General features: G+C 39.2%; 3 protein-coding genes across 3 annotated transcripts; 1 reads left to right on the plus strand and 2 right to left on the minus strand.

Annotated features, from left to right (window-relative positions):
• Positions 1–1,472: 1,472 nt before the first annotated feature.
• On the plus strand, positions 1,473–6,288 carry LOC147857011 (pentatricopeptide repeat-containing protein At1g08070, chloroplastic-like). Its single transcript, XM_087328741.1, has 4 exons — positions 1,473–1,627; positions 1,755–1,816; positions 4,571–4,658; positions 5,268–6,288. Exons 1-4 carry the CDS (start codon positions 1,580–1,582, stop codon positions 5,991–5,993), a joined length of 924 nt encoding a protein of 307 aa, XP_087184867.1. The 5' UTR covers positions 1,473–1,579; the 3' UTR covers positions 5,994–6,288.
• Positions 6,289–8,114: 1,826 nt separating this feature from the next.
• Positions 8,115–11,144, minus strand: NHO1 (Actin-like ATPase superfamily protein). Its single transcript, XM_087328645.1, has 3 exons — positions 10,952–11,144; positions 8,994–10,161; positions 8,115–8,591 (listed from the first exon to the last, which is right to left on the minus strand). The coding sequence occupies exons 1-3, from the start codon at positions 11,074–11,076 to the stop codon at positions 8,349–8,351; spliced, it is 1,536 nt and encodes a 511-aa protein (XP_087184771.1). The 5' UTR covers positions 11,077–11,144; the 3' UTR covers positions 8,115–8,348.
• An 11,128-nt stretch (positions 11,145–22,272) lies between these two features.
• Positions 22,273–23,777, minus strand: LOC147857013 (uncharacterized). Its single transcript, XM_087328073.1, has 2 exons — positions 23,680–23,777; positions 22,273–23,167 (listed from the first exon to the last, which is right to left on the minus strand). The coding sequence occupies exon 2, from the start codon at positions 23,127–23,129 to the stop codon at positions 22,308–22,310; it is 822 nt and encodes a 273-aa protein (XP_087184199.1). The 5' UTR covers positions 23,130–23,167; positions 23,680–23,777; the 3' UTR covers positions 22,273–22,307.
• Between the last annotated feature and the right edge of the window lie 288 nt (positions 23,778–24,065).

Consider the following 24,065-nt stretch of genomic DNA (forward strand, 5'->3'; position numbering starts at 1 on the left):
TTTAATCTTTAAAATAAAAAATAAAAAATAAAAAACAAAAAACCGCCAAACCGCCAAACCGTTTAAACCACGGTTTCTAACGGTTGAAACCGAACCATTAAAAAAACTCAAACCGTTCAAACCGTTTAGTTGCAGTTTTGTGGTTCGGCATTGCCAATTGTGAGATGTACCATGACTCTAGGAGATGTAAAGGTTCACAATTCGTGCAATATATTACAAATGTTTCTAGAAACTTCAAAACCTCTTTTTTTTCTACAAATGGGGAAACCATACTCCCCCATACAATGTTAGAGCATGTGCCATTCTTCACCATCCATACCATCGTTTCCATATAACCTAGCTCACATTTTGTTTGATGCAAGATAGATGTTGGGGCTTTTGATGAGGTGACTCACTCACTATGCATGTTTTTCCTTGAACAAGTTCTTCTTGGTAGAAATATCTATTGTATAGACTATATTCAATAAAGCAAAGATATGGATTATTCTTGATAATATGTAGTTGGATCTACCATTTAGGTGCTCGATGTTTTGTGTGTAAAGAATAAATGTAACCTTACATAACAAATTCTCGTCTCGAACAAAATGAAGAGAAAAATACTTACGGATATATTGATATACAAAAGGTGCCCTCTATGATCGTGCTTCTAAAGTTGAAACTCTCACTGAAACGTCGAGTGAGTAAATAATGAACTAAAAAGTGCTTCTATGGATGGAAAGTTCAAGGTTAATGTCGAGAGATACTTCGATGAATGTCAAGAGTGTCGACATGCTTCTTGCAAACGATGTAACCTTTATTTATGGAATGTCGTAAATGGTTTCACATTTAGAAAACACCATAGGAATGTGCGAGATTGACTATCTGCAGAAAAGTAGCAGGGAATGTGACAAGGGGAACGTATGAGAGTTTCTATGTATTTCCATCGAGTGCCCATGGGAATTGATTGGCTTCGTTTAGAAACGGTACAAGCCATTCGAACAACCAGTTTCATGGTCCATATTTCCATCACCCGTTTTCTCAGTTACAAGTGCTATTCAATAAATTTATACATACGTATGCGTGTGTGTATGTATGTTATGGTTATCAATAAAATTTATACATATGTATGTTATGTATGTATGTATGTATGTATGCGTGTGTGTATGTATGTTATGGTTATCAGTAAATTTATACATATGTATGTTATGTATGTATGCATGCATGCATGCATGTGTGTGTGTGTGTATGTATGTATGTATGTATGTATGCATGTATGTATGTATGTATGTATGTATGTATGTATGTATGTATGTATGTATGTATGTATGTATGTATGTGTGTGTGTATGTTATGGTTATGTCATGTCATATTTAGCCAATACATACATATATATGTCAAGGGGGGTATCTCCTTAAGGGGGGGCATATTTGGGAAATACAGAAAATACAAGGGTACTTTCAGAGTAAACTAAAACCCGAGGGTTTATGATTTCACAGGGTTTTTAGGGTTTCTGTATCAGACAGACAGAGACAGAGAGAGAGACAGAGAGAGCGAGACCAGAAGCCCTGTTCTGTGTCAGTGATTTCCAGCAAGCTTAGCTATGGCGACAACGAGGTCTCTGTCTCTATCTCGTCTTCTCTCTCATCTGGTATTCTCTTTTCTCACCCCACCTTTCTCCCTCACTCTTTCTTCTTTTGTCCTGTTCCTTTTGGTTTGCAGAGTGACAACATAACAGCTACACTTATTTACATCTGTCTGATGAACTCTTGTTTCAGGCAGAGGAGACGAGGAAACCAGTTCTCAATAGAAGCTTTAATGGAGTTTATCGATCGTTTAGGTCATCCCTGTACCCTTGTTTTCCTAATTGTGTTAATTCTTCGATCGTTTAGGTCATCCATATACCATTGTGTACCTTCTTGTGTTAATTGTTCTTTGTTTACTGTTTCGTATAGCCCATTGCAAAAAGAGAGATTTAAGAGAGAAGTAGGAAGAAATGGTTTTAGATGAACAACTTGATTGCCACGATCATATCCATAACAACGCAGATTAAGTGAAATCTAATAGTGAAATCAAGTCTAAATACAGGGCAATGAACATGATCTGTAGTATGGACACTAACATGGTTAGTACATGTTTAGGATTCAGATATAGGTTAGAGATGATAAAATGAACATGCTTTTTTTCGGTTGGCCACATGCATTGTTCATACATATTTTCTGGGATTTAGGGTTTATTATGCAGTCAGGAGTCAGTATATGCTAGAGTTAGGATAATCACCATTTCCTAACCTTTGTTATTCTCAGATCAGCATTAGGCAGCCTTGATAGATATATTCTTGACACCAACATAGTCCCTGAACAACTGTAGAGTTTAGAGATTAATATGTAATTATTAGTTAAAACCAATGTAGATGTATATACCAACTAGTATTTGCAGACATATTGGTCACTCTATAGTATAGTTATGGACTTGTTGTATGAGAAAGTTCTGGGTTTTACGGTTTGCTATGTGATGCGAGAGCTCGAATTATAGGCGATAGATAGGAGAATCAGCAGGATAATTGTAGTTCAAATGCTGGTATTGTTCATTTATGTGGCTCCTATAGAGTAATGTTTTGATATTTCTTTAGGAGTCAAATAAAGGCTGGAGATAGATTAATCAGTTTAATATCTGATTCAGAACCATAAAAGGCTAGCCTGATGGGCAATAACCACCTGTGCTGTATGTAGCTACAGTCTTGAAACTGACATCGTGCATTAATGACTTCTAGGTTTAGTACATTAACTGTGCATGGTTGCCAATGCAGCCTAAGAGGAAAATATAGGCTTTGGATAGGCCACTCAGAATCCAGAATCCAAATCTCGGAAAATATGGGCTATGGATATTCCAATCTAGGATGGTGCTATGTACACATACACATTGGCTCTAGCATTATTAGATGGTGCTATGGTCTGGACTATGCACATACTCATTATCCATGCAAAATTCCTAAGGATGTAGGATTGTAATAAAGGTTACCTTTAGGGCCGTAAGTAAGCAAGCATTCACGTCTAATGGCACATCTGCTATGGGTAGATATAGTCTGCAGTCTGTATTTTGATTCTTTCCGTGAGTATTTCCCAAATAACATGTTTAATATGCAATTGGAAGTCTATTAAAGGTAAAGCTAGGACAATCTTTATTGAGGAGGATTTATGTACACTTGTCCTATGGATAGCTATAGTCTTGCCATGCAGATATGGATATTGTTTCATACAAAAATACTACGGTCTAGGACATTGTCTTTGCAAAGTGCCTAGGGTCTCTGTGAATATTTCCTAAATAACATGTTTAATATGCAATCGGAATTCTATTAAAGGTCAAAGCTAGGACAATCTTTGTCGGGGGGGGATTTATGTGCACTTGTGCTATGCACAGCTATAGTTTTTCATGCAGACATGGAAATTGTTTCATGCAAAAATCCTAGGGTCTAGGACATCATTCTTCCAAAGAATTTTCAATGCCTAGTTCCTAGAGATTAGGGTTCAATATATCAGCTAACAGCCTAATATATGCAAGATGCAGTCCATCCTGCATCTGGATGGTGTTATGGCCACTTATGGCATGGCTAGCGATAATTTGAGTTATGCACAGGGACATTTTCTACAGGTAATTTTTATATGTAAAAATGGATTACAATCAATTATTGAAGGTACCGAGTCATTGCAACACCCCTACCTTGGTTACCAAATCTATATGCTGTTATAACAGCTTGAGCACGTGTAAAGGGTTTAGGGTTTAACATGAGTTTTAGGAATCTTGTAATGCTAGAGATCTGAAGTCTAATATGGAATAAGAAGTCTGGAAAAGGTCAAGGGGTAGGCCAAACAGCATTTGGCAGCCTTATGGCCAATTGATCTATTCATTGCTATAGTAACCTGCACATCTGCATTTTCCTTGAGCGCATTTCCTAGGGTTTATCATCTAATATTTGATTAGGAGTCTAATAAATCTAGAGATAGGAAAATAAGCATTTGTGTGTCTAGTGATCACTTGCACTATGGATAAATACAATCTAGATGTGGATACTGGATATCAACTCTTCTAGGGTGTTGGAATGTTATCCATGCATAGTTCTGAGATTAAGGGTTTAATGTGAGATGTTTTGAGTCAATGTAAGCTAGGCGTGAGCATATCAGTGTGAATAGCTATAGTTGGGATTCTGTACTTGTGCATTATCAATGAAGAGTTCCTAGATTTTAGGTGTCTTGTTACAGATTTTTCTATTCTTCCCATTCGCTACATGAACACATCCACAATCTAGTGATGTACCATGGCAGTGACCATGGATATGACTTTTACAATATACTAGACTCTCCCCACAGGTCGTACTAAGGACTCGTATAGATTGTATCGGATGCTCATAAGCCTGCAAGTAGGAGAGTCTGATCTATTGTTATATAGTTTCTTTCAGTAGTTATAGATAATAGAGATCAACATGTAATGGAGACTCTGTTTATTGAGGGGGTTGTGAAATCTATGTGTCCTGAGTAGTTTCATGCGTTTAATATTCATGCTCATGTAAAAGATTTTGTAAACTTATTTGGACCAGTTCAAAACCTGCTGGTGCTGATGATGATGGCATTATGCGGCCTGTTTACTTTCCGTCGAGCTCTTGTGGAACAACCATAGGATGCCAGGTGAATTGTTTCTTCTTAGAAATGAATCTGATGTTATATGACATAGCATTAATTATTTAGGTTTATTTTTGAGCTAATTAGGTGGCACTTCTAGTGAAACAAAACAAAGGTTTTTTTTTCTGTTTAAGTTTTCTCTTTTTAGTGATTTTTTGGTTTCTTTGATGGTACAATCGAATCTTTTTAGGCATTAACCCTTTAGCTGATGATTGGTGAAGAGTAATGATGTTTTGCCACTTCTGACTGTGCGTGTTATGAAATTGATCTTGTAGTTTTGTTTTGGTATAATTTGTGCTAGTATAGAACAATAGGGATTTCCTGTCTTTTTGTTGTAAACAAACCTTTGGTTTATAAATGGTGTTATATCATAGTGTGAACTGCTTGGGCAATACGGAGTGGTATTATTTCACTTTTTGTTTTGTTTTTCCTGGTAATCAATTTAAGCTATGTATTGCCAAAAATGATTGTTTACTGTCTCCAAAGTCATAAACATAACTGATCAGTGGTTTTTGGCAGCACAACTATGATTATTGGTTATTTTATGTTTCTATACCTCCAAGCTGAAGTGAGTAATATGTATTAAATTGATGGATGAGTGTGTTTTTCTTTCAGGAGGACGGTATCAGGAAGTTGGATATGGATTTTAATACTTATGTGCACTCAAAAGAATGTAATGGGATCAATCACCAAGCTCGGTCAGTCCTCTCTATTCCTTCACCAGGTGGATGCACGTGCCATATAAATAATGGTCATCAAGTGAATGGACTAACAAGAAGAGTATCGGTTAACTCTCTTCAAAAACATGGACCATTGATTCCGTCGGGCTATGCTCCATCCCTTATACAATCAAATAGTTATGCTTCGAGTAGCCGATTTGAGGATAAAGCCAAGATTAGGGCGCTTATGGAGAGTCGAGGTTTGAAGAAGGAACCCGGATGGAGCCGTATAGAAATTCAAGGCCAACTAAACACTTTCCTCGTTGACGATCGTTCGCACCCAAGAAACCAAGAGATCCGTGCTGAGCTTCAGAGGATGCTTGGTCTTATGAAAGAAGCTGGTTATGTGGCTGATATTCGATGTGTTTTGCGTGATATACCAGACTCAGAGAAAGAAAATGCTCTTCAACATCATAGTGAGAGACTTGCCATGGCGCTTGGCCACATAAGCTTGCCACCAAGAGCTCCACTAAGGGTCATTAAGAATCTTCGAGTGTGCAATGATTGCCATGTAGCTACCAAATACTTTGCCTATATATGTAAGAGGGAGATCATTGTACGTGATGCTACTCGATTTCATCACTTCAAGGAAGGATACTGCTCATGTGGAGATTATTGGTGAAATTCTGACCAGGCTCAAAATCTTGTGCCCCTCGTCTTATATTGAGTTATGAAGTCATGTTTAGGAGAAAGCTTTCATTTTCCACGACGCTTCTTGACTTTGTAGGTAGATTGAAACTTTGAATGATAACCCACTTGATCTTCAAGCTAAAACCTTACTTTGTCACTGTCTCGAAAGCTTTAATTTTTCTCTGCTGTCTAAATTGCCCAAAACTTCTGTAACCGATGTAGTTTTTGAGTTGAAACCTGAACTCTTATTTGAATATAATAGTGGTGAAGTGTCCGAGTGTTGGTGCGATGAAGCTTGGTGCTTTGCAAAGCTTGGCTGAAGCTTGCTTGAAGGGTTTGGGTTTTGCTAGTATAATATGTAGTTTTCATTTTGAAGAGGTTTACTTTGTCTTTTAGTTACTTATCAGTAAGAAATCACTTGAGACATTGTGCACATGATGATGTTTTGAAAGTGATTGTGCAATGTGTCTGTCGTTTACTTCAAAACTAACGATACATTTCGTTTTATTAATGTACTGAATGATAATACGAAATGTTGCATGGAGCTTACAAGTGGTAACTGATTTTTCTTTTGTTCCTCTATGCTGAGGTTTTATTAGGTATTTTGAAATGCTTTGTTTGCTGAGGGAAAAATGTATATGGATGATCTGTCATGCGAGTTATGCATTGTAAAATTCACTCTAGCTGTAGTAGAACCACACAATAATATAAATAGGATGGCACAATTGGAGAGGTGCTACACAACCTTTAAAGTTGTAGTTTCAAGTATCTAGAATTGGGCATTGGATTGTAAAATTCCTTGGTTTGATGAGACAAATATAATACTTGAGAGTATGACAACACCTTCAATACATATGAACTCCTTATCTCTTTGTGGCTGAACCTAGATTATATAGGGGTCTCTTTCAAAATATTTATCAATACTCATGCCACTCCCCTTATGAACCTAACACAAGTATTTAACAGAGGTATTGAACATCTGGCATTAACACAGCAAATAAATACAGACAATTGAACAATGTTTCCAAATGAATGAATACAAGTGCCAAATATTTGCCTCAATACAAGTATTGACAAGTTAAATGCAAGTGTATTTGCATACAACAAAGGCATATTCACTTGGATACAATGATATTATGAAACAATATACAAGTATTAACAAACCACTCTTTGTATATGTGGCTACAACATGTGTGCGCATATTTTGTGCATTGGTAGGGAATCCTAAACCAGATGTCTAAGCAAATATTGTGCATTAACTAAGGTTAGGGGATCCTAAACTAAATACTTTTTAAGTGGTTTAGGGTTTATGGAATCTAAGAATTTAATTTTTCCTCATTGGGATGTATATATATATGCTAGGCTCAGCTGAAAAAGGTCTAGATCAACTTGTTGGACCCCTTGCATGTCAATAAGTTTAGACTATCTGGTACTAATTGCATGTCAAAATCTAAATGAGCTTAAATAGCTTCACAATATTGCTAAAATACTATTGTCTAATATATGTGCGAATTGGTATTATAAGGAAATGTGCAATATATGTGTTTTCTATTATGTCTATTGATGGTTGATTCATCACTATCTATGGCACATGAGATTAATTTGCCTTCTATGTTCAGCCAGACGGCATTGCATCGGCACAATGCCTTCTGGTCACGAGAGCATACAACCTTGGTTAAAAAACACAGATTTCCTGTCATCTTTGGATGTGAATATGACCTACAAAATTGAGAGAGAGACATTTTTATATAGCATTTCTGGAACTGAGTAGTGACCCTTGATGTTCAAGAATTAAGCAGTTACTTTCGAGAGACACATTACACAGATAGATTGTAAATTTAATCAAATGTAAGACACGTTTCAATGATTAAGTTATGGTTATTTCTTTTATCACATGTAAGACTTGTAAACAATTTGTAATTTCATCCACAAAAAAAGAAGAAGCATTGCTGCGTAAAAGAAGGATGTTCCTCAACTCTAATCACAATGTTTGGTTTCCTTGAATCACAATGTAAAGCTTTCAATCACATGAAAATGATGTAGTCATATGAAAATCATCACTCAGTGTTATAGAAGGATGCGGTCTAAGAAAGGGTTTCCCATAAGAAACAGATTATGTAAGCTAAGAAAGACTTCCATCGAGGGATGAAGTTTCCTTGTTCTCATTCATACATTCAGAGAAAGACAAATTATGATACTCATGAAACATTTCCTGCAAATTAAACATTAAACTAATACACCCACACTCACAAACATACACTTTTCATTGCCTTGTTACCAAGAGAATCCTTTTCCAAAGGTGCCCAAATGAAGCTTGCCATTAGCTTAGTTATTGGTTAATACCTCATCATGCCAGATTAGCAAGACCAAAAGATCTTTCAACGGCAAAGGTCCATGATTTGTAACGACTTTCTCTCTCTTCTTCACTTGTTTTTGGATAGAACATAGTGATGTTCGTGTTTGTATCACTGCTAGCAAATATAGTTTCTTCGGTCCAAACCCCCACGGCTAAACCAGCTGCATATGCTGCCCCTAACGCAGTGGTCTCTATATCCGCTGGCCTTAACACTGGTGAGCCTAGTAGATCCGCCTGTTAAACACAAAGCATTAAGATTAAAACAACTGTTAAAAGCATTGAGTAATGAATTTTAGAAGCTTTACCTCACATTGTTAAAATAAATTATTCACATGTTCCTACGATTTAACACGACATGAATAGTTATTTGAAATATTAATACAAGTATTTAAGATTGATAACCAAATTTGATCACTGAGATTTCGTAGCTTCATGCTGATGAGTTTAAATCCCTTATTCATATGTATCAACATTAACCACAAGATTAGATCACTGCACTTTAGTTCTCTTTCTTATCCCATTTTTAAGGCCTATGAGACTACAAAGCTCCAAACCAATTAAAATCCATAATGCCACAAAATCTTAAGAGGGATAAAGGCTTTAAAATAACAATAACAAAACTCAATGCAAAAATACCTGCAGTTGCATGAGTAGATTATTCACAGTAGCTCCTCCATCGACACGAAGAAGGAAATCCCCCTTGGACTGAGCATCAGCATGCATAGCTTTCAACACTTCCTTAGCTTGAAAGCACATACTCTCTAATGTAGCTCGAGCAATGTGACCTCTATTAGTAAACCGGGTAATCCCAATGCACACACCTCTAGCATCATCTCTCCACCAAGGGGCAAACAAACCATTAAAAGCAGGCACAAAGTAAACACCGCCGGAGTTTGGAACAGTATTTGCTAGCTCTTCAATCTCACTTGCGGTTTTGATGATACCTAAACTATCTCTCAACCATTGCACTGCTGCTCCAGCTATGGCAATTGATCCTTCGAGGGCATAGTTGGTTAATGCATTTGCACCCAATTTATATGCAATTGTAGTCAGTAAACCATGTTGAGATGAAACTATCTTCTCACCAGTGTTCAGTAAGATAAAACAACCTGTGCCATAAGTACTCTTTCCTTCTCCCACTCTGCATTTCTGACCCAATGTCGCAGCATGCTGATCACCTAGGCATCCCGCGATGGGGACCCCTTCTAATGGCCATCCTTCCACAATTCCACCCACAATCTCTGAATTGCTCACAATCTTTGGTAATATTTCTTCTGGAATGCTAAGTTCTTCTAGTGTCGGCTTGTGCCAATTTAAAGAACGCAAATCCATGAGCATAGTTCTGGCTGCATTCGAGCAGTCAGTGACATGAACCCCTTGATTTACCCCTCCAGTTAAGTTCCATATAAGCCATGAGTCCACAGTGCCAAAGAGAGCATCTTTGTTCTCTATTGCTACTTTCACTTCAGGAACATTTTCAATGAGCCAAATCAGCTTCAGTGCACTAAAATAGGTACTTATCGGAAGACCGCATACATTTACGAAATGTGTAGCACCTCCACTGAGCTTTGCCTCTACGCGTCGACAAATAGAGCTATTGCGAACATCCATCCAAACAATGGCATTGTACAGAGGTTTCCCAGTGCTCTTACTCCAGACGATAGTTGTCTCTCGTTGGTTTGTGATCCCTATAGCCTTTAATGACTTATCCACACACTTCCCTGCTGCTTTGGCTTTTTCCAATGCTTTTTCCATGCATATCTGGGCAGTTTGTAAGATTTCCATGGGGTCATGCTCAACCCATCTACAATGATACAATATATTGAATCATCAGTTCCGTTGTCTGGAAGAATAATCATGGCAGACATAAAATCGCAATTGCATGCATTCACTTCATGTTGCGTTCTTATATAACTGCAAAACATGTTAGATACAAAATATGCTTGAAAGGTAACATGTGTTTATGGGAATAGAGAAAACAAGGTTCATGTACAGGCATATTTTTTCTAGGTAGGAACAGTTCATTACACATATTTCCTCTACATTTTGATGATAAATATAGAATCATGACACATGTAATTGTCACAGGTTTAATGGTCATAAATATATTTGGCATAAGAATGTGTAGCATGAAAAAAGGATGAGACACATGTTTCGTTCACATTAATCCTGAATCAAGAAACATGTCGTGGGGGCTGAGGGATGAAACATGTTCCATATAATCTTGAAATTTAAGAAAATATAAGGAAGACTGTCACGCGTAATGGCCATATGTTCTTTTTCCTGGATAAGTCTGTAACATGTAATGAATTCTCCTAGGGTTTCATGGAAGTGAGACAAGTTTATGAAGACTGCGATATGAAGCAGATGCCATTAAACTTCAAAGGGTACGAAGGTTGAGTCATGGTTACGAATCTGTAATATGTAAATTTCGCAGATTCTATGGCTAGGGAAGATGTAATATTCACAAGTTTTATGGCTAGATTAAACTGTTAAAAAAGTAACGATCACAGGTTTCATAGCCAGATGGGGGAGCTAAGCATTCATGGAGATGATGGAGAAGGAGGAGGCTTAAGATTACGGCATATTATTACCCAGGTTGAGGACAGATCTGAGAGAACTCGAGCTGATGGGAAGCAACAGGGGTAGCATTTGCGTCATAGATGATGAAACGCGTGGATGTGGTGCCCTGGTCCAGTGCTCCGATGAATTCCCCCATGGCTCTCTCTCTCTCTCTCTCTCTCTTCTCTCAGACACAATATAGCACTCTCTTTCTTCTTCGTTCTTTCTTTCTTTCTTTCTCCTTCCCTTTCCTTTGATTCAATGCCTCTGATGCAGAAACTCACACTCTGTGTAAGGCCTCTCCTCTTTCCTCATTAATAGAAGCTGGATGCAGAAACTTAGGGTTGGCGCAAAGCAGAAATGATTAGGGTTGGTGGCGGATTTAAAGGCGATCCAGCAATCAACGACAAAGTCGGATAAGCGTTCAGTTTAAAAAGACTGAGTCAGATCCGAGTCTTCTGCAGCAGGAGGGCTTTTTAGGGTTTCTCTTTTCCCCTTTTTATTGTTACTTTCTTTCGATCTCCTTGGATGGGAGGTAGTTTTTCTTTGTCCTTTTCTGTTCTCTGCTACCGCGCCTCTGTTTCTGCTGGTTTCTGTCGTTTTCTTCTTCTTCTTCTTCTTCTTCTTCTGTCTGGCGATGGCGATGGCGATGGCGATGAGGATTCGAGGGTTTTGCGAAATTGCAGAGCCTACCCCTCCTCCGTGTCTACAAAATTGCTCTTGAGGTTTCACGGAATTCCCGAGCCTACCCCTCCCATCACAAAAAATTTCTTGACTTGACTTGCCTTGATTGATTTGACTTGACTTGACTTGACTTGACTTGATTGGACCCGTCCCGACCTCTGTGCTTGTCGCCCGCCCGACCCATACTTTCGGGGGCGTAGTTCGATAAATACATTTTCAAATTCTTGTATTCCTGATTGTAATTTGGATCAATTTTGAAGCTATCGTTGTTTTGGAAAATCATTGCACCCGTCGTGAAAATTTCCGACTCGGTCATAGTTACTCCAACCGTTGTTGGAGTTGTTTCTATCGTTAAAGACTAGGAGGGTGACACGAAGCACACTCCATGATTTCGGTTATGCTGTCAAGTGGATAAGCAAAGCGCATCCCTACGATTATTGGTGATGATTTAATCCTTGTTTAGAGTTCTTGAAAGCTAGTGCAACGTGCGAAGAATTCTATAAATGATGTGTAATGTCCTTGTTTGAGAGGCATTCCAAGATGACACACTCTTCTAATTCTCATACATTTAGACAACTACCATAAATAGGGAGTCAATGCTTTGGCTTCTTATACATACATCATTAGCTTTTCGTGGGGTTCCTTTCATTGACATTTTTATGTAACTCCTTTTATGGCTCTTTATGGGACCTCCGACCCACACATAAAGGCCATATATGCAAGTGCCTTCTTTAGTGGGAGGTCAAACTAGATTGTCCCATAACTCTCTCCACATGGATGCTTTATGTGACTGGCTTCCAAAACAAATTGTAGTTTAGGCTATAAATACTATGCATAAAGTAGTAAACTTTATTCAAAATTAGGACCCAAATTTTCATTCTTACGTTAGATTTAGATTACCTTTATTGACATTGTTTTTAGCATACAAATAGACAAGTCCAAAATTTGTTTAGTGTCAAAATAAGCCCATATTTAGTCTATTAACTAACTCAACTTTGTTTTCTTAATCAATATATGTGACACATGTTTAGTTTTTCGAGAAAAGTCAATGTAGGTTTGGAGATGACTAGTTACGAATGATTAAGTACTAGAGATGGTTTATGGCAATACTAGCTCTAATGACAATGTGATTAAATAAAACAAGAAGTAATTGCACTATTAGAGAAACATAAGACTATACTATGATATGTTATATTGAAGGATAAAAAGGATAGACGGTGATGTATGGTGTACACTGATAAAGATGTTTAAAGTATCCATAGGAGGTTGTCATTTAACACAAATATTAACAATATCTAAAGGATGATTACTTCTAGACTTAGCATCATAATAGCAACCATGCAAATACAATACTTATCACACACATCACTACTTACACCCTACTATATGTATCATTCACATAAAGGTTTATTGGCCCGATTTAAACACTATACCCAACTATCGGAGGGGTGCTCAAGCTCAATATGATGCCCCAAGATTCAACACTTTGATAAAATTTCTTTGGTACACAACACTATGATTTCAAGTTTTAGATAAGATAACTTGGGGCACATATTTTCATTCCTTTTTATTTGCAATATTCAACCAACTTTTGGTTCATATTTTTTAATGCATGGATAGTTTGAGAGAGAAAGAGATTCATAGATAAATTTTATGATCATCTTGAGTGTCTTAGTTATTTCAACCCACAATGTGAAATCACTCATATAAGGGAAACAATGGAAAAAATAAATAAAGGTTGAATAGACAAAAAATTATGTATTATTTTACGGAGAACAAGATTCAAACCCTACACCTCTACTTTATAAAGCATTAGATTTACCAATCACGTAATTCATCTTAAGTAGAAAATAAATAGAAACATAAATAGAGATCTATTAAATATATTTATTAAAGGTACTTTGTATTATGGCATGACGTGCTAAAATGATATATTTCATAGAAATAGAAAACTCATATAGAATATCCATGCGGAAGAAAAGCATTAGAGAAGCTTCTTGTTTTTGGCTCTCTCTCTCTCTCTCTCTCTCTCTCTCACCATCTCTATGTTTGTCGTTTAAGGATTTCCGAATTATTTACATGGTATCAGAGTGCAAGGGTTGAGTCTGATCCCCTGCAACGGCTTTCTTGTACACAAAAACAAGTAAACGACCAACACCAAAGAAGATGGAGAAGAACATGGGAAGTGCACTGCCGAGTGAGAAGTTGGAGTGCAACAACTACACATCCTGGTAGTACAAGGTGCACTAGTACTTGCTTGGGCATGGATACTGGAGTTATATTGAGGGAGTGAATAAAGTAGCAACATAGTCGACACATAAGGACTTCCCAACTTAAGAACATGCAGGAAGTAGAGTGCTTTACTGCTTGCATCCTGTGTGCACGACCAAATGTTGGGCTACATCAGAGATGCCAAGATGCCGAAAGTGGCTTGGGAAAATCTGAAGAAGATTTTCGTTGTTGGCACTACGGTAAAAAATCTACAGCTCAAGCAAGAGCTCAATAACGTTCGACAAAAGGACATGTTCGTGGCCGACTACACTACTAAAATCAAGGACATCTGCGACTCATTAGGCTTCATCAATGTAAAAGTGGACGAAGACAAAATGGTGTAGATATGTCTAGGAGGTCTAGTGCATGATCCGAACCACTATATGCACGAGGGAGGAGCCATCCTCATCCTTCGACTTACAATCAATGCTGATGGTTGAAGAAAACCATGCAGGGATGACAAGGAGTGCGTTCTCTGATGGCCAAATGTTGTACACTGAGGCAGATCGCCCTTGTGGTCATGGTCTTGCACCCATGATGACCGAAATGGACAGAGGCTGAATACAATGGTCAATGGGAGTTAGGGACCCACCACAAGAAAGGGGAGTCATCAGAACAAGTCGATCGATTGCTAGTACTATGGCAAGAAGGGCCACAAGGAAGACGAGTGTTGGAAAAAGCAGGCCGATTTGGGTAGAGCCGAAACCAACGACCGACAAAAGCCGCACTATGTTTGTAACACGACATGATCGAGAGGCGACCCCATGCTTGTCATGAAGCATCAGGCCAACTCAATGGAAGCAAGCACCTCAACACAAGGAGAGGTGTGGTTCGTCAACTAAGGAGTTTCTAACCATATGATGAACCATGAAGAATGGTTCAACACTTTGAAGAAGCCTAAACAGTCGGGGTTCATGGAGACCGATGATGACACCATCCACACAATCGAGCACATCGGAGATGTCCCTCTGAGTCATGTCGGCTAGAGAGGATGTATGACGAATGTCTTGAATGTGCCGACAATCCCCAAGAATTTGGTGTCGGTTAGACAGATTGTCGACCAAGCATGCAAGTGCGATTCAATCACGACGAATGCTTCATTGAAAATGGTGATAATGTAATTGCAGGAGGACACAAAGAATGATAGATGTTCATGCTGGACACCAATGATGTTGGACCGCTATATATACCAAGGGACAGAAAGTTGAATCACATATCAAGTTGTGGCACAAGCGGTTCAGCCACATCAACTTCCTGAAACTCTAAGACATGCAATCAAAGCAAGTTGTATTCGATTTACCGAAATTTAGTGGCAAAAAAAGAAAAACTTGTGAAGCATGTTAGCTTGGAAAGAAATATTGGCATTCGTTTCCCAATGAGCGCAATTGGAGTAGCAACAAGCTGTAGAATATTTGATTGGCCACAAGCGATTCTCAAGCACAAGAGGGAAAGAAGGAACATAGAATTTAACACAGAAATAGATGCACCAACACAGAGACACGAGATGTTAACGTGGAAAACCCTATATGTTTTGAAGAGCGATCCATCATGGGTTCGAATCCTATCCTGGTCGCCAAAATTAGTGTTATAAGTTTAGGGTTAGGGTTATGGATGAAATGTTGATTATTGATGATGGAGATGGTGTTGAATATTGATAAGCATTGCGGGGTGGGGGGTGGTGTGTACAATGGCTCCAACCCCCTCTAGAGGGGGTTCAACGTAAGGGAGGGAGGGAGGGACGAAGAGAGAGAGATTGAGAGAGAACTTATTTCATTATTCATTCATTCCCCATAAGAGGGATAAATAGTTACAATGAGGTTAGATTCATAGGGCTACATGCCCCTTTAGCCATCCACACTTAAGACTCACTCACACCCTTTCCTATCTATCCACACTCACTCATATACTCACACTCGTAATTGTATACATTACGCATTGATACAACACTATAATCTTCCACTGTTACGGGCAGGACCACATAATATCCCGTGGTGAGAATTTACTGTAGTATTCTATACATGTGGATAAAGTGTGAGGGTTAAACGAGAATGTAAAGAAGGGGATGATTACTTTTAATCCTCGGGATTGAGACAACCCATTAGGCGAAGTGTGAACTTGCATGGGGGCCTTAGGTTTGGCAATAAATATGAGGCCTAACTACCCTCATTTGATCATCTTTTGACTACATCGAGACTTTGACGTTGTGGTGGATCAACTCTTGTAGCAAGCGCGCCATCACCAGGTATGACTCGACGCCACGACAGTGGTATGGGATGTTGATCGAGGCTCGAGTTCGTCTCGATCCCTTCGTTTAGGGATGGTCGGGTGGATCGGCAACCTTCTTTCTCTCTCTCCTATTGAGAAAATGCTACGAGAGCTGAAGATCGGTGGGGATGACTTCCTTTTGCTGGCAAAAGAGGACTGGTTTAAGAGGATGCTCGAGAGGCATGGGAAAACCTTCACATTCTCGCCGGGAGAGATCGGGTGCGTCAACCTGACCATTGTTGAACCGATGGTAATCTTCACGGTACCGCACGTACCGTGGATTCTCAAGCCGATTCAAGTACCAAGAGCTCACATCTCGAAGTTGATGGAACTTCTTAAGTAGAAAGTGGAGCTGGCATCCTCGAGCTGTCGAGTGCCCCTTACTCAAATCAGTGGTTTGTAGTACCAAAGAAGAACGGCTCATTGTGCTTCATTCAGGACTTGCAACCGGTCAATAAAATGACCATTCACAATATGGGAGTTGGGCCATCAATCGACGAATTCGCAAAGGCCTTTATCGGAAGGTCCATATACTCGGTCAAGAACTTATACTTGGGGTACAACCAATTTCAACTAGCCGTCGAAAGCAGGTACATCACGACGATGCGAACTCCTCTTGGCCTAGTTCAGATGTGTACCCTACCATAAGGAGGGACCAATTCAGTGGCACACATGGTGAATGCGATGGACAAAGTATTGAGGGACTGCATCCCGGACATCACCGTGTCATTCCTGGACGACATTCCTATCAAGGGGTGTCTGGTGGACACAACGAACGAGTCGATCGGAGCAAACAGATGCCGAAGGTTTGTCGCGAACCACATCTCCGACTGCGAGAAGATACGATAGAGGCTTGAGGGCACTTGGTTTACCTTCTTTGGGGAGAAGTTGGCTTTCACGAAACTGGAGATCTTAGTGGTTGGCCACCTGTGCAGGCCATATGGCCGAAAACCGTCCCTAGTGAAGGCAGAGACCATCTCGGTCATGAAAGAAGAGTGCGGTGTCGTGAAGATTTTCGGCGATAGTGTGAAAATTGTGAGGAACATACAAAATCAAGTGTGGTTCTTCTCACAAGATATGAAACAATAATAGTAAAGATACTATTTTAAATAAGTTTAATATCTTGGTACGAAAAGATTGAGGTTTTTAAGAACTTTCGAATGCACTTTACTACATAAGAAATGGACAACTAAGTGTCAAGTTATGTGGGTATGAAGATTGCGAAGAAGAAGAGAAAAACAAAACTGTGAGATATCCCACATAGATAGGACAAATAAGGATCCCAGATTATATAAACAGACCAATATCTCTTCGTAATATATGTATGTGTTTGGAGCATAGAAAGGTTGAGTTGTATGACTTGATGAATGGATGCAACCAAGTCCATTGGTTTTGGACGGATTTGGACGGAACCGGATCGGTGACCGGATGACGACGGAACCGAATCGGGATGCGGACCGGAAGGAATTGGCTCAGGTTGCGGACCAGAAGGAACCGGATGGCATGCGGATCGGATGGACCGGACGAGAAGATTTATTGTGACGCATGATGTCTTGAAGTTTTTCGTTGTGAAACGAACAAAATAGTCGAGTTCTTTGGAGGACAAGTGAAGGTATATGCACTTAAACATTTGTAAAAACAAGACTAAAAAGCCTAGTAAAAACAAATTTGTATACAAAGGGGTGCAAGTAAAAATTTGAACCTTGCACTTCCAAGTTGAAAGTCAATAGGCTTACCACTAAGCCAAGTCATCATATCTTCAAAAGTCTTACTTTGATCATTTTTTACATCTAAATTCTCATACATGAAAGCTTAAATGACGACATGGCAAACATGCATTGCATGCATGTTTTGCACCCTCACATGCACAATATGCATGGGGGCATCTATAAAAGAGTGGAGGAATCACGCAAGAAAAATCTAATGAAAAATTTGGGAAAAATAAGAAACTTGTTATCTTATTGTTGATGTATCTTGTCTCTCAAATCTAAAGTTACGTGTTTAATCTTTATCTCAATCTCTCTCTTTCTCCATATCAATCTCTCAATCTGTCTTAAATACTTTCTCGCTAAAGCTAGTACAAACTTCAAATCCTTCCGGTCTAGAACCCCGACGGTTCCGCCTCACGATTCGCACATAGTGACGGATTTTCACGACAACGTATTCGTCACGGATGTCTGGCGGTTCTTGGGAGCATGCGCCTTCTACCATATCTGGATTCCGCACTATGCACATATCACCAAGCCACTCTATGGCTTGCTAACGAAAGGTAGGAAATATGAATGGGGCGAAGAACACACAGAGGCAGTCCAGAGACTAAAGGAAATGTTGACGGCTGCACCGGCTCTACGAAAAACCATATACAAACCAGACACGCCGAACACTCCGGTTTACATCACAATGGACACCAACCTGACCGGAATCGGATGGGCTGCAAATAAGGAAGATGAGAACGGCGCACGTTTTCCCATCCGGTTTGGTGTGAAGGTGTTGAGTGAGCGGCAACGAGGATACGCCCAAGTCAAGCGCGAACTATGGGGTATCGTTTCGGCGGTTAAGGTCAATAAGGACTACTTAATTGGGACAAAAGTGATTATAGAGATGGACTACTTAATTGGGACAAAAGTGATTATAGAGATGGACTACTTAATTGGGACAAAAGTGATTATAGAGATGGACTACTTAATTGGGACAAAAGTGATTATAGAGATGAACTGCCTATCGATTATCGATATGGTTTCTGGATGTGCAACTCCAGATCTGGCGATGCTGAGATGGATTGTGTACATCAAGTCCTTGAACCCAGAAATACGACATATTTCTGGAAAGGACAACGTCATGAACGATATGCTTTCAAGAGTGAGGTTCGAGAACGAGGACGACATGGTGTCAAAAAACGAAGAAGTCCGCGCGGACTTCTTCAAATCAACCCGGATGAAGGTAAACAGGCGAAGCACTCCGCCCCTGAACGAGTTCGATGAGAATGACTATGACAGGGAGTGGCTTCTAATTGGAAGATTCCTAAGCACGATGACGGCGGACACGTCATGGACAAGGGAGGAAGCGAGTTGACTCCGGAAGAAGGCATACAAATTCTTCCTACGAAGCAGGAAAATCTGGCGACATCCAAAGAAGCGGAACGACGCGCCACTCCGGGTAGTGACATGAACAGTGCTGATGATGGAGTTCCATGAGAGCCCTTGGTCTGAACATCGGGGTACATGGGCCATGTTCGAGAAGCTAAAGGAGAGGTAATTGTGGTCGGGAATGTACAAGGATGTGCACCATTTCGTGTCGACGTGCGAAAGTTGCCAGATGCACTCGGTGGTTTGACACCGCGACGAGCTATACCCGACCTACCCCCCAACCATACAGTTCAAGTGGATGGTCAACTTGGTGACGATGCCGATGGGAGTAGGACAAATGCGGTACATGGTGCTAGCGAGGGAAGATCTGACGAACCAAGTAGAAGGGCGGGCATTGACGAACAATACCACCACGGCCGTATGCAAGTTTCTAATGAACGATGTCGTCTGGCGATACGGGTGCGTGGGGAAAATTGTGGCCGACCACGGAGAGTTGGATGTGGAGGAGGCCGAGGAGCTGTTTGACCGGCTAGGGGTCAAGTTGTCCCTTACAACTGCATACAAGCCGAAGGCAAACAAGAAGGTTGAGCGGGGTCATGAGCCGATTGTAAAGGCCATAGTACACGCATGCGAAGGGCGAGTCGGCAATTGCCCAAGGCTCCTACCTTATGCGTTGTGGGCGGACCGAACTACGCACAGTTCGATGACTGGATACATGCTTGCGGAGCTCATGTTTGGGCAGAAACCCATCATGCCGGTGGAGCGAACAATTACCCAAGGAAATGACCCAAGGGGTCATACTTTGAGCTATCCTATGTATGTTACAATATGTTTTTTCAAATATTTATTCTTTACTAATAATATTACTTTAAATTTGATTGAAATTTTAAGCAATAACCTTAATTAAATACTCTAAGAGCATAAACTCTAGGGTTGATTTTAATGTTTTAAGTTTTAAGTTTTAAGTTAAAACTTAATTTTTTACTAACCTTTTTTCCAAAATACATTTCTTCTTTTTTTCCAAAAAATAACCTTTTCTTTATACTTAATAGTAAAAACATTAACATAATATTTATTTTATGTATTTCATTATCTTTGTGAGGTAGTTATTGTGATTTGTGTATCTTGTATTATAGTAATGACATGTATAACAATGTAGCATTATATAGAGCTTTTCATTTTTAAAATTTGAATGTCAAATGACATACATCTTTAAAAAATGCCAGTCAAAAAACTGTGATACTAACCCATCAAATTTAGGCCTTGATCTCTACTCCTCTTTTGGACATGCTTGATCTTCTCAATAAAGTTTTATCCTCAAATCACACATATGGCCGTCCCCAAATTATAGTTATGGCCTTAGCCATAATCCCAAGCATAATTTTCCTCAAATTTTCTTGTTAAATTGCTTTTATGTTCCATAGTCAAATTTTTATGTCATCAATGACACTCATTTCATCTTTAGATATCCTCCACTTTAGATCCAAAATCATTAACACATTACGCATTAATTTGATTCTTGTCCAATAGCAAAAATGATTTGTAAGGTAATCAATGCAATGTAGATATCTCAAGTTGTAGCAAGATCTCCATTCAATTGGGCTTTTGCATATGTTGAGTTTAGTAGAGTGATGGCCCATTTCCAAGTTATTTTGGAGCAATTACAATATGGGAGGGGGTATGTTTCAATTGGAGTTGCACCAATTGCATGAAGAACTAGTTTCGCAGCAATTTTTGATTGTTTGAAAAGACAATAAATCTTCCATATGAAGAGCAACAATTACATAGGTGACATGTCATCATATTAGGTTGAGAATGAGTTCTTAGTATTTGAATCCAAGACAGATTCGAAGTTCATTGTAAGTTAGTCTCCATGGGGTGGATCCTAATTCTATTCTAAATCATGGTGGAGTTTTTTTCTTCTGTAAAAGAGACACATATTAACATCGTAACAATTGTAACTTGGGTTTTTCCAAATTTACCAACTTTGGATCCAAATTCCACTATAAGTTAATCATGGTGATGGTGTTTTCTTTGGTTAAAAAGAGACATTATGGACACTCTTTCAAATTTACAACTTTGATGTTACAATGTAAAGGTGTTTGATGTATGTGAAGGTGCTCCTCGAAACAGAAGGCCATCCAACTAGTTCAATGCCCTCAAGATCCTCAAATTTATGACTTTGTTAAAGTTGCTTAATATAGCTCAAGTGCCCACAAAAATGGAGGATAGATCAAATCATAGCTCATCACCTTGTCCTCAACTACCTTATACTTGACATGCAAGTAATGCATTGCACTTAAACTAGCATCAAACAAAGCGATTATGATGTGATCTGATGTTTATGAGCTTCACACGATCACACGTAATCATGATTATCAATACTAAAGTTGCTTAATATAACTCAAGTGCCCACAAAAATGGAGGATAGATCAAATCATAGCTCATCACCTTGTCCTCGACTGCCTTATACTTGACATGCAAGTAATGCATTGCACTTAGACTAGCAATTATGATGTGATCTGATGTTGATGAGCATCGCACGATCACACCTAATCATGATTATCAATACTAATTGCCTCATTGTTAAGGAGGAAGAGCAAGGTATTAGGATCAAAGCAAATATAACAAACATAAATGTGAGTTGATGTAAAAAAGAATTCATCCTCTTCCACTTCTTCATTCAGGGTTAGCTTGATCTTTGGTGTTGGTGTAGCTCTTCTTTTGATATCTCAAACTTGTCCTTCAAGTTTGAAGAATTTGGCCATGTCTTCATCAAATTCCACATCTTGTTAGGCTAATGATCTTTAATTTCAAACATGTCTCAAAAAGTTATTAGGCCTTAAAACTACATGTTGTGCCTGGTGGGAAACACTTATTGTTATGTCCACACCTGTCAATCTATAGCAACATAGAACAATTTCTCTGTTTCTTCCTTTGATGTTAAATCTATTGTACACCAATTGTCAAAAAACAACTGTTTTTTCGTTATAGCTTTAATTGATGCCATGGATGTTTGGATTTCTGGTGGGATTAAGTAAACATGATTGATCCCAAATGAAAACAATCATTTTGGTGCGTCTTACAAATGAGTATTCGACAGAGAGCATTCTCTCAATGTATATAAGATGCATAACAATTTCTTCCTTTCCTCCTTCTTGGAGATTCTCAATCCAGTAGAGCATGGATATTTAAAAGCAACCAGATCATCAACACTAGGTGTTTCCTCGGATAATTGTCGCATATATTCTTCTCGGAAATTCACACTGTACACAAAAAACTCTTCACCCACCACTTTAATACCATACAGAACTTTTGGGTTTAGAACACCTTGGTGTTTAGCAATATTCTCTTGACAAGCCGCGATCAATGACCCAACCATATGGATATCCCCTTGTTTATATCGAGTGTCAATCCTATGTTTCCCATGTTGAAGAAGCCAAACTATTTCACCTGACCTTCGTTTACCTTCTCGATCCGAGAAGATAGTATACACCACAGATCTGAGGTGCAATGCAAGCCTCGAGAATCGGCTATATAGCTTCACACCACCATCATCTAGCTTGCTTTCTTTGATGATGAGATCTACAAGGTCTTGCACATATATCTCGAGCTTTTCATTTGGATCTAGCCTTTGTAGTGTGACATCCTGGAGCCGGCAGAGAAAGAGTCTTTGGGACATTGAAAGCTCTTGGTGCTCTTTAGGTGCAAACGTTATAATTTCTGGGATACCAAAACCCTCTAATTCCAAGTGTTTGAGATAATCCGGAACCAAATGTTTCAAAGAATTGGGGAATACCTCGATCGGATCATTGGTTTCGACAAGACGTATTCGGAGCAAATCCTCTTCTTTTCGACCTAAACATGATGTCTGTGAATTAAGGAACAATGAATAGTTTTGCATTTTTCTTCTTCTTTGCTATGGAATCCAACCAGAAAGAGCTGCCAAATATGACAGATTGCAGGAGTCAGCAAGCAAGTAAATATCACCTTCTAACAAGTTTGATACTTGCATATATAAACATCAACATGCATGCACATATATACATACAGTAAGACATCACACAAAGCCAAACTGTATGCATATATACATATAGGGCAGCATAAATACATAAAAGATGTATAAATAAAGCATCATACTTACATGCATAAATACAGATATGCACACATAAAATACATACATACACACATAAACCCATACAGACATACATACATATACATACACAAACACACACACACACACACACACACACACACACACACAGAGTAAGGCATCATAGATATTAAATTTACGGAATATATGCATATATAGAGAGGAACATATATACCAATAGTATGCATACATGGGTACATAGAGCATCCATACAGTCAAAACAGAGATAGTGAATATAAGCCACTCTAGATGGTTATTAAGCGCCTTCATCCTCTAATCTGAGAGAGAGAGAGAGAGATACCTGGTTGAAAGAGAGACCGACGATTCCTGTGTTTCTTCTGTGTGAGATGCGGTCAGGTAGGAGAAGAAGATCTGCAAAAGAGTGAGAGAGTGTGTTGTGTGATGTTTTAGAGAGAGATTTAATGGATGATGGAGAGAGAGAGAGAGAGAGAGCTCATGCTTTTAAAATTTAGATGGATGGATGGACTTGACTTTGGGAAGGAAGGAAGGAAGGAAAGCTTCTTTTGGCCGAGGCCGGACAAAGGAATGGAGAGGCCACCCATCCATCCATCCGCACGCCCGCCCGCCCGCCTGCCCAAACACATTCGTGAAACCTATGTATAGTACATGGCTCAGGGGTTTCGCCCATCGAGCATCCCACCACACCCCACGCCATGCACTCCGTTT

Source organism: Azolla caroliniana, unplaced genomic scaffold, assembly GCF_043228905.1.
Source record: "Azolla caroliniana isolate FFs.n. ecotype wild unplaced genomic scaffold, voAzoCaro1.0.p SCAF_12, whole genome shotgun sequence".
In the NCBI taxonomy this organism is placed as follows: domain Eukaryota; kingdom Viridiplantae; phylum Streptophyta; class Polypodiopsida; order Salviniales; family Salviniaceae; genus Azolla; species Azolla caroliniana.

Excerpts from the sequence above, each read along its gene's own strand:
- LOC147857011 (XM_087328741.1), top strand. The coding sequence starts at position 1,580 with ATGGCGACAACGAGGTCTCTGTCTCTATCTCGTCTTCTCTCTCATCTG. Across the intron at positions 1,628-1,754 it reads CTCGTCTTCTCTCTCATCTG|GCAGAGGAGACGAGGAAACC; the intron begins GTATTCTCTTTT and ends CTCTTGTTTCAG. Across the intron at positions 1,817-4,570 it reads GGAGTTTATCGATCGTTTAG|TTCAAAACCTGCTGGTGCTG; the intron begins GTCATCCCTGTA and ends TATTTGGACCAG.
- NHO1 (XM_087328645.1), bottom strand. The coding sequence starts at position 11,076 with ATGGGGGAATTCATCGGAGCACTGGACCAGGGCACCACATCCACGCGT. Across the intron at positions 10,162-10,951 it reads CAGATCTGTCCTCAACCTGG|ATGGGTTGAGCATGACCCCA; the intron begins GTAATAATATGC and ends GTATCATTGTAG. Across the intron at positions 8,592-8,993 it reads ATCTACTCATGCAACTGCAG|GCGGATCTACTAGGCTCACC; the intron begins GTATTTTTGCAT and ends TGTGTTTAACAG.
- LOC147857013 (XM_087328073.1), bottom strand. The coding sequence starts at position 23,129 with ATGCAAAACTATTCATTGTTCCTTAATTCACAGACATCATGTTTAGGT.